General features: G+C 35.9%; 1 protein-coding gene across 1 annotated transcript; it reads left to right on the top strand.

The window, feature by feature from the left end:
* The first annotated feature begins 278 nt into the window (after positions 1-278).
* On the top strand, positions 279-9839 carry LOC110785393 (T-complex protein 1 subunit beta). Its single transcript, XM_056839450.1, has 12 exons — positions 279-418; positions 617-681; positions 827-883; positions 2211-2276; positions 2399-2510; positions 2827-2955; positions 6116-6187; positions 6274-6389; positions 6638-6714; positions 7039-7524; positions 8487-8802; positions 9418-9839. The coding sequence occupies exons 2-12, from the start codon at positions 676-678 to the stop codon at positions 9562-9564; spliced, it is 1584 nt and encodes a 527-aa protein (XP_056695428.1). The 5' UTR covers positions 279-418; positions 617-675; the 3' UTR covers positions 9565-9839.
* The last annotated feature ends 680 nt before the right edge of the window (positions 9840-10519 follow it).

A 10519-nucleotide genomic window follows, 5' to 3' on the forward strand; every position in this document is an offset into this window, starting at 1 on the left:
CCATTATGTACTTCAATTCATCCAAACCTTGCAACAAAACTATAGTGGCGTGATATGCTGCCATGGTAGAACACTCAAGACTTCACTCGAGCACACTAGTGCGCAGTACCCTAAAAACCTTTGCATAGCACGACCCGAAACATCGGATACTACCACTTCCACCAACTAACCCTACACCAGACTCAAATCAACCGTCTATTTCATCAAATACCACACACGTCTCAAATCAACGACTATCAGTACAACGGACCTTGTCTCCACCGAAACAATAGTAAACCTTGCCACACCGGATATCACATTTTCGAAACTTCAACCAGCAAAACTGCAAAACCCTCCCCATTTCACTCGAAACAGAGAAACAAAACATCCTCCGAACTTCCCATTCTCTCTCCTCCGCCGTCGCTTTCTCTCTCCTCCGGTAACCATTTCCTCCCTCCTCTACTTTTCTTCGTCGTTGCGATCTAGCTTCAATGTCCTACTTTCGAATCTTACTGTATTCATTTCTAATTTTTTTTTGTTGGTGTCGATTTATGTCTCGCATTTTTCATTTTTAATTATGAAGAGAACACCGCATTCGATTTCATGATCTGATGTATTTTGTTGGTTTTATTCGTAGGTGATTATTTGCGTTTGGGGTGTCAGAGTTGAAGTTCTCACTTACTTCAGTATACTATCATGGCGGTATGTTTTGTTTTATTTGATTTGTTTTAGGGTACCTCACCCGGTTCCTCCGGGGAGTACTAGACTCTGACTCACCCGGATTCGAATTGGGCTTATTTTTCTATTGTTTTGCTAATTTGTGTGTGATTTGGGGTATTGTAATTAGATTGATAGAATCTTGAAAGATGAAGCTTCTGAGGAGAAGGGAGATCGTGCTAGAATGGTGAGTTGTTCTTGTTTCCTAGATTGAGTTTTAGCTTAATTAAAGCTTACTCTGTAATGACTGGCTCTAAGTTATGTCTCACTCGTAAATTGGCTTTTTGTTGTATATCTTTTTGATGATTTACTGATGTATAATGGAGGAACTCCTGGAATATATTTCTGCTACTTTTGTGAGTAAACTGAACTTGTATGTTCTTGCTGCCTTGCTGGGCAGGGAAAACTGACCCAGACAACTACAACCCAGTCGTAAATCGTAATGCCATCCTCGTCTCTTTTTCCCTCTGTAGATTTGGTCCAACTCATCATTCATGTCTGACTCGAACCGATTCAAGTTGATTTATTTGAGTCACTTCTTCCCTAAAGCTTTTGAATTCCCAACATTGCATCATTAGTTGATGAGTGCTCGTTGCAAGGATTAGAAGCTTGGATAGACATTATGTACTTTAGAGTAGCTTTTACAATATTAACTAGCTTGGGTATATGTGTTAGGTATCGGTAAATGTTTGCCATGGCTCATTAGTTTGGATTTATCACTAGTTAGGGTGGAACTATGACATTTTATTCAAGAAGTAATTAGTTAAATAAACCTGTTTATTCTGTTCAGAAAACAGTACCCAAAATTCAATGTTATAAACAGGTTTGCTGTCAAATGTTTTCTGTGAAGCCGTTTCGATCCACATATATGAATATCCCTTAAACCTAAGAAGTGACAGGGAGAGAGGGATCACCTCTCAATGGTTGTTTGAATAACATATTTTGCTGCATGTACGTAGATCGCATTTTTTACTAGGTTAACTGCCACCCGCCCTCTCTCCCGTCTCATTTTTATTGGCGTTTTAAAGCAGCATGAAGTGTTCAACTACAAGCAAATAGTGTCTCTTTATCGAGAACCAGATTTTACACCCATGTCTTTGTGTTGTGTCAACACTGATGTGGCAGCCGCCAGAATGTCAATGGTTTTTAAGCTTCAGCTTGCACAATATTTTGCCATTCAGCTAAATGTAATTAGCTAAATAGCCTTGTTTTGTTTCATTAAGCTTGAGAGAAAGCCAAAGATAAAGAATTTTAATGTTCTTCAAATTGAGATGCCTAATTGATAAATGGATGTTCGTACATAAAGTTAAACTTTAACCTTTTAAAGGGAAAATGGAACTGGTGCTTTATGGACGTCAATATTGCAACCTAGCCAAATTAAGTCGAACAAAGATATTAGCATTAGCCGCTTGTAAGTTGTAATAGTATTAATATATATCACATCTATTGCTTGCCTGGATGGTCATTGTTGTTTAACAGAGTTTTATGTTTCTACCTTTCTCCCCTTAAATCAGGCTACATTTATTGGTGCACTTGCAATTGTAGACTTGATCAAAACAACTTTGGGACCAAAGGGAATGGTATTGTTCTCATGAATCTTAACAACTCAACTATTATATTTCAAGCTTTATTGATTTGTTTCATGTTTGTAGTTGTACTCCAACATTGATTTGTTATGCTTTATTCATGTGTTTTGTTACAGGACAAGATTTTGCAGTCAACTGGTCGGGGTCATAATGTTACCGTGACAAATGATGGGGCGACAATCATGAAGTCCCTTCACATTGATAACCCTGCAGCCAAAGTTCTTATTGGTATCCTCTCAAGGTTTTTTTTTTTAATGGTCAATGAAAGAACCTAATGGTGCAATTGCTTATGGAAGTCTGGACGTAGGTGTTATTCATGTGATTCAATAAATAATGTTATTGATTTAAGTAACACACTATTAAGGTTTAAGATTGTTATATTAACATTTAGCACATGTGTAGGAACTAATTGAGGCATGTTTATTTGTGTTTTGTCTGTACCTTTTTATAAGTCAACGATTTGTTAATGTTTTAGTGAATTGAAGGATTAGTAGTTTTGGACTAGTGTTGTTCTGGTTGTGTGCTGTCCTTAACCCAAAGTCAGATATTTCAAAGACACAAGATGATGAAGTTGGTGATGGGACAACATCAGTTGTTGTATTGGCTGGAGAGTTATTAAGAGAGGCCGAAAAGCTTGTTGCAATGAAGATTCATCCCATGACCATAATAGCAGGTTAATAAATTGAGCTTTGGCAATGATCTTTTTGTTTGTATGTGTATATGACTTTATGCATTGTGCACATCCTTTTGCTTTTAAATTTTGTTTTATTTTTACAATTTTTTTTAAGGCTTTTACCTCAGTATAGTTTATCCTTCCCCACATGAAGTGTATGATTGCTTGTTTTTATTATTGGCCTTTCTCCCCAGAATTAGTTTACTTGATCAGGTTTTCTGAGTAGTTCAGTAAGTGTATTGAAGGATTTAGGATCCAAATAGCGTGAAGGTAGAGCTGTTCAAGTCCACCTCAGATCATTATAGTCTTAGGCCCTCTTTTTTTTTTTTTTTTTTTTTTTTTTTTTTTTTGAGCCTGAGCTGATTTTTCAGGCCTAAAATTTGTCTGCCTCAATGTATTGGGCCAAGTACTTTTTAAAATGCTACGTGCTTAGTTTAAAAAAGCGCGCCTAGGCGCAAGGCTCACCTAGGCTCAGCCTTCGGCGCCTTGAGCTTTCCAGGCTCACTGATGTCAACAAGGCGCGCGCCTTTGTGCGCCTTCAGTCTTCTGGCGTAGTAGGATGACGTGGATCTTCTATTTACATTTTTTTTTCTTTTTTAATGATACAAACACACCCCATGTGACCTATCAACGGTCATATCTCTACAACATTAGCTTTTTGGGTAGTGGAAGTAGCATAATATGAGTTAATTTTCATATTTCCAGCTTGTAATTACCATGGAAGGTTCTAATTCCGGCACTCCATCGACGGGATCACGCAATTCTTATGAACCGATAAGAAAATATGGCACTCCAATAGAAATATGTTGTTTTGAGTATAAATTGTGTTAATTTTTTTCTATACCGAATTTCAAGGTTTATTAAAAAATTATGTGCGTCTTGTATCCAAAAGGCGCGCCCCTAGGCTCCATGACCCTTGTGCGCCTTATTAAACTAAGGCTACGTGGCCTACCCCTATGCAGAAGATTACATGAACTGACTTTTTTAAGTATCCCCATGTGTTTATGCTCAGTAAATTTTTAAGAGGAAGATTGAATCTCGCTAACATATCTCAAAGAAAGGGCTTTAGTAATCTTTTAGTGAATTACAAACCCAAGTAGTTATATGTGTTGGTGCTCGAGGGTGTGTGGTGGAGAGACATCCTTCCCGGCTTATTGCACCCCTAGACGTGTCATTTTTACTTCTTATATTATCTTGTATAGAATTTGCTAGCTTTTTGCTGGAAGTCTTCTCAAAGAAAAGGCTTTAGTAATCTTAGAGTGAATTATGTACCCAAGTAGTTATATGTATTGGTGCTCGGGGGTGGGTGGTGGAGAGACATCCTTTACAGCTTAGTGCACCCCTGGATGTGTCATTTTCACTTATATTATCTTGTATATGATTTGCTAGCTTTTTGCTGGAAGTTTTCTAAGGATGGCATACTTCCAGTCATGAAAATTTTAAGTGCAATATTAACTCTGGAACTTTTAATAACATGTGAACAGTCCAGCTTCAGTAGTTACCATGAGAGCCTTAGATGCTATGGACAATTGGTGTAATGAATCGATAATCTACAAATCTAATAACTGGCCATTTATTTATCAGTTCAAGATTTTTATTTTTATTTTTAGAATTGTGTGTGGTAGAATAACCTGTACCAGGCCTCACCTGCTAGTTAGCTTCTTTTGTATATAGTCTACTATAGGTATATAGCTTTACAGCCTTCACTGTTAGAGGGTTGTGGACTTAAGGTATGTGCAGTTGAATTGATCCTCCTTCAATTAGTTTTAGAAAATTTGTTTTTTTGGTTTAGTAATCAATTCCAAAGCAAATTTCCCATATTGTAGCATGTTTTTATGTATTTTGTTATTAATATATTTTGAACTAGATTAGATCCCGTGCATGCACGGATATTTTAAAATTATTTGACTAAATTTTATAATATATTTGACTAAAATATTTATCTCCCTAAAATTACTGCATAATTAATAAATGTTAGCATACTCATTTAATCATCTGGAGTATGCAATTTTCTCCTATTAAATATACATATTTTATATACTTGATATGATAATTTGACCAAAATATTGAGTATATAAATATAAATATATATATAATATATATTCCATTACTAATAGTATTACAATTAGTTTGACTAAAATATTACCAAAATTTATTTTTAGAAAACTATTATTATGTGGCATATATTATTTCCATAATATATAATTTTTTTCCATACATAAACCGTAAATAAAAAGGATAGATTTAAGAAAAAAAACAGATTTTTTTTAGGAAAAGAGTTTTGGCGGGAAAATTTTACACCAGGAAGTGACACATGTCACTTCTGGTGTTTGTTTTAGTATAATGTAATAGATATTCGTTCTAGAAGATGGGTAAAATTTGTTGTTCTAGATTATGTTTTTAAGCACTACTACGGGTAAAGCAAATCTTCTTCTTTGTTTTCAAAAGTTTGGTTGGAAATGCAATACAGTTACTCTTGCCTACAAGAAAAAAGGGAAAAAAAAAGTAGAGGAAACTATTGAAATGAAAACAAACTGTGTTTGTGGAAGTATTTGAACTTTTGTAACATCATTTGTCACACACTCATGTTCTCACTTCACATACTATAATCCTTAGCAGAACAATGAACAACAAAAGGCTAACTTTTGCCTTTCAATAGACAAATGATGTTACAAAGGAGATGTCTCATGGTGGACTGAACTTGTGTGCTTTTTGTTAGAAAATTCAAGGCAATAAATGAAGGGTCCAGAGAATGCCGGAGAGAGAAACTAAAGCTTTTGCTAAAAATAATTGAATTGGAAATTTTTTAGTAGAAAAGTGTGTAATTTTTATGCAGTCTTAAAATTTTATGTAGCATACTAGTGTTTTCTTTAACCTTTGATCGATTGGAGGGAAGGACTTTTTATATGTACAGGGCATCAGTGAATGGGAGGAGAGGGAGGTGTTATGATGAATGTTTAATTGTGAAGAGGGTTTTGGTTCAGTGTTACTCTTGTTGGAAATGGTTTTTAGATGTTTTAAGATTTAATCATTTAATTGTGAAGGATTACCATCTTTTCTGGTTGGGTGCTGACTGCCGAGCATCTGTCTGTTTTGCTTCCTGATTAATCTTTAGGTAACTTTTTTTTGCTGAAGAAGGTTTTAATATTTTGTCATCCAGGTTATAGAATGGCTTCTGAATGCGCTCATAATGCATTGCTGAAGAAGGTGGTCGACAACAAACAAGATGCAGGTACTGATTATTAGAATCCTCTTATTAACTTTCTTTTATAATACGTTTCATTTTCTCATTGATGCATGACAACCTGTACAATGCAGATAAATTCCGGTCAAACTTGATGAACATTGCAAGGACTACGCTGAGTTCGAAAATATTGTCTCAAGACAAGGAACACTTTGCCAATATGGCAGTAGATGCAGTTATGAGGCTGAAGGTGATAAATCTAAAACCTTGTTGATTTTAAAAAGTGTGCATGATGCTGTTGCTTAACTCAATTGCACTCTTTGTGACCATGCAATATTTTTCTTGGGTATGACGTGTGACGATTCATGTTAGCCGACCCCAAATCATTTTGGGACTAAGGCTTTGTTGCTGTTGTTGTTGTTGTTGATGACGTGTGATGACAATAGAATTTTCTTTTCTTGCTCCTCTTGTTTATGATGCGGTCTTGACAATTGGCAGGGTAGCACGAACCTGGAGGCCATCCAGATTATCAAGAAGCCTGGAGGTTCCTTGAGAGATTCATTTCTAGATGAAGGGTATGCCTGTTTTTGAAAATTATTGCTTAATGCTTGTGAGTAGTAGAGTTACAGTAGATTTCTTTTCTTTTCTTGTTCTCTTGCTACATGGTAAGTCTTCGTTAGTCTGAGAGCATTACACACTGTTTCACTTTTATTTTTTTGTCTTAAAGTTTCAAGTCACCAAACTTCCTTTTGTATGGAGGAGACCTGCGTGTTTTTGTAAATTGTCTAGGAAATGTTTTCATTTGTTGAGTTTTTCCTGTCTCAGTAATAGTTTACTTTATTTTATGATGTTTTATTTCCATGACATTTGAGCTTACGTGAAACTATTGTCTACTTCAGATTTATTTTGGACAAGAAGATTGGTGTTGGACAACCAAAGCGTATAGAGAATGCAAATATTTTAGTTGCAAACACTGCAATGGACACAGATAAAGTAAAAATCTATGGGGCACGAGTACGTGTTGATTCAATGGCTAAGGTTGCCGAGATTGAAGGAGCAGAAAAGGACAAGATGAGGGAGAAAGTGAAGAAGATTATTGGTCATGGAATTAATTGTTTTGTTAATCGGCAGTTAATCTACAATTTCCCTGAGGAACTCTTTGCTGATGCTGGAATCCTTGCCATTGAGCATGCCGATTTTGATGGTATTGAGCGCCTTGCTCTGGTGACTGGTGGGGAGATTGCATCAACTTTTGATAATCCTGAATCAGTTAAACTTGGACATTGCAAGCTGATCGAGGAAATTATGATTGGGGAAGACAAGCTAATTCATTTCTCTGGTGTTGAGATGGGACAGGCGTGCACAATAGTACTGAGAGGTGCAAGGTATTAATTCCTCCATTTGGGTTCCTCTAACTTATGGTATCTTCCTCCTTTCTCAAATATTTGCGTTGCAATGAATTAGATTCAAAATTTGAGTAGGCTTGCTAGTCAATCCACTTGAGGGTACTTTCTTCCTTTCTCTTTCATAGCAGGAACAAAATTTGGCTTATTGCTCGTCAACAAAAAATGTTTGGTCTACTGACCTGCTAGGATTTTTATTGGAACATGGCCGTGGTGGTTTATACTTGTCAAAAAAAAAGTATTGTTTTTGTTTAGAAGAGATTACTGTCTAGTAATCAGATAAGGAGGGCTTTATTATTAAAGGAACTGATAGTGCACATAAGTAAAGCTTGACTACTTATGCTTGGGAATGGATGGCTGCTTTATTGCTTATCGCCTCATATATTGAAGACATTCCTTTGATGTTTGCTATTGCAAATCTCGAGTACACTGTTGTTTCTCAATTTATTTCTACAACTTCTGTTTTGATTTTTCCTTATTAGTTTCGGAAATTTGAGATTTTTTTCAGAAGAGTCTACCAATATTATTTTATTTTCCTTTACCGATGAAGATAAAATTGAGTCCATTTTTATCTTCATTTAATTGGAATAGTCAATATTGCACTTTTTGCTCTTGTCTACTTGTGTGCTCTTGGCATGAGCCCCATTGAAGGAATTGGTAATGTAGTATTCAAGTGAGAAAGTACAATGGAAGATGACAAGCTATTTATCCCCTTTTCTCTGTCAAAAGGCATCGACTTTGGAACATCTTGGTGTTGGCTCTTTTATCAGGAAAACTTTACCATGTGCTTACTTTATACATCCACTGTTTATTGGCTACATGTGTACGCAAACTTTAATTTTGGTAGATTTATTAATTTGTTGACAGGCATTATTCTGCTATTAGTAGTGTAATTGGATGTGTTTCTCTCTCTTCATGAGTTGACATTTGTTATCTGTTTGCAGCGAGCATGTACTTGATGAGGCTGAAAGGTCCTTACACGATGCCCTGTGCGTGCTTTCGCAGACGGTGAATGACAGTAGGGTTTTGCTTGGAGGTGGTTGGCCTGAAATGGTGATGGCAAAAGAGATAGATGAACTGGCTAGAAAAACTCCTGGAAAGAAGTCTCATGCCATTGAAGCTTTCTCACGGGCACTGCAGGCCATACCGACAATCATTGCTGACAATGCTGGATTAGACAGTGCTGAGTTGATATCAAAGCTTCGTGCTGAGCACCACCAAGAAAACAGTACTTCAGGAATAGATGTGATCACTGGAACTGTAAGTAGACTTTGAATCCTCATTTTAAAACATGCTAAACTGGGCAGCTGCTGTAACTATATGCATCTAGTTACTGCTGCTCACATGTCCATGTTCTTGTAGTCTGTTGCTTCTTATGAATGCAATGTCTTATGAATTGCAATTCATGAGTACAGACAGTATTTTGATTGTCGGTTTGGCACAGTGGACTGCAAATAGATTAGTCATGCCCTTGAATTCTTCTGGACTGCAAATAGATTAGTCATCTCCTGGAATTTAACTTCATAGAGTTCTGTACTGCAAATAGATTAGTCATGCCCGATGTTTTTAGGCCGTCTTTTGGATGCTGGTAGACTAGGCTATGATGCAGCATTTTGATACTTGAAGTGAAACCAAAATCAGAAACAAATCCTTATCCGTGAGTGCGAGTAACAGCTGAAACATATGTGACAAAATTCTAATGAAGTGTGTCCTATTTTCTGGATATATGGGGGGTGAATCGCGTAATTCTGTCATATTCATATGGACGGTGGCTAAATTATTGAGAAGTTGGTCATGATGTGCTTTTGAGCTGTACCTAGTTTTATTATCATAATTAATCATGTTATTAATGTCTAAGGTATTGGATTCGTGCAGGTTGGAGACATGGCTGCTCTGGGAATCTCGGAGTCTTTTAAAGTAAAGCAGGCTGTCTTATTATCTGCTATAGAGGCAGCTGAAGGGCTCCTGAGGGTTGACGAGATTATCAGATGCGCTCCAAGGAGGAGAGAAGATAGAATGTAAAACCAATTTTTGGTTTTGTATCGCCGGAACCTAGGTTTTGTACTAGTGTTTTTTTTTTATTTACTTGATTGATTTAGAAGACAGTCTGGGATTTTGGTTTTCATCCCTGTGCAATATGCTGGTCTGTAGCAGATTATGATTTCTTTCTGCAGTGGTGTTGGATGTAGGAGCTGATATTTTGTACATTGAAAGATTGCAACCCTAAAGTTTTGATGGATGAACCAGAAACGTGAATTATTTATGAGGAGGATGAGCACAGTTTTTACAACATAAAATCATGCAAATGACTTGTGTGTTTAAATTTAATGATTTGGAATGACTATGAAACGGATTTACTTGTACCCTTATTGTGTAATGGTAGTAGGCTAGTAACACTATAGGTATCTTTTGACTGTAACTATATAAACTTTGGGGTTGTTAAATGACGCTTGCATTTATTTAAAATGCCCACATTTAACTGCATGAAAAAACATATTTATACTATTATTAAAAGTCAATAACAAACATTGTTGGACATATGTAAAGTAAGTTGTAACCCATGACCTCATGTATCATAAAGTGGTATGCTAATACTCCATTCATCAAACACTACTCCTTTTTAAAATACAAAACTATAAAAGTATAGTACCCACAATTTTTTTTTTAAGGAAAAAACCTAGGAAAAAAATATAAAATAAGACAAATTTCTATATACAACAAAATATTTTTACCCCAGACTATTTCTTTTGCTCATGTGACTCCCATCTATCTATACTATATATTAAAAAGCGTTTACAAGAAAACATATGTGACACGTGACGCTCTTCTTATGGGTCGTTCTCTCCATGTAATATTCATCTACATAAAAAAATGGCAAACATGGTTTGTGTAAGGTTTGAATTCATGACCTTGAATTTAAATAATAAAGCTTTTACCACTAAGCTATTACATGTTTCATGTTATCATTACAAAAAAT

This window comes from Spinacia oleracea, chromosome 3 (assembly GCF_020520425.1).
Source record: "Spinacia oleracea cultivar Varoflay chromosome 3, BTI_SOV_V1, whole genome shotgun sequence".
Lineage (NCBI taxonomy): Eukaryota > Viridiplantae > Streptophyta > Magnoliopsida > Caryophyllales > Amaranthaceae > Spinacia > Spinacia oleracea.

What these genes read in the sequence shown, in the direction of transcription:
- LOC110785393 (XM_056839450.1), top strand. An exon ending in CGACAACAAACAAGATGCAG is followed by an intron (nt 6,188 to 6,273) that starts GTACTGATTATT and finishes TGTACAATGCAG; the next exon opens with ATAAATTCCGGTCAAACTTG. An exon ending in GATTCATTTCTAGATGAAGG is followed by an intron (nt 6,715 to 7,038) that starts GTATGCCTGTTT and finishes TGTCTACTTCAG; the next exon opens with ATTTATTTTGGACAAGAAGA.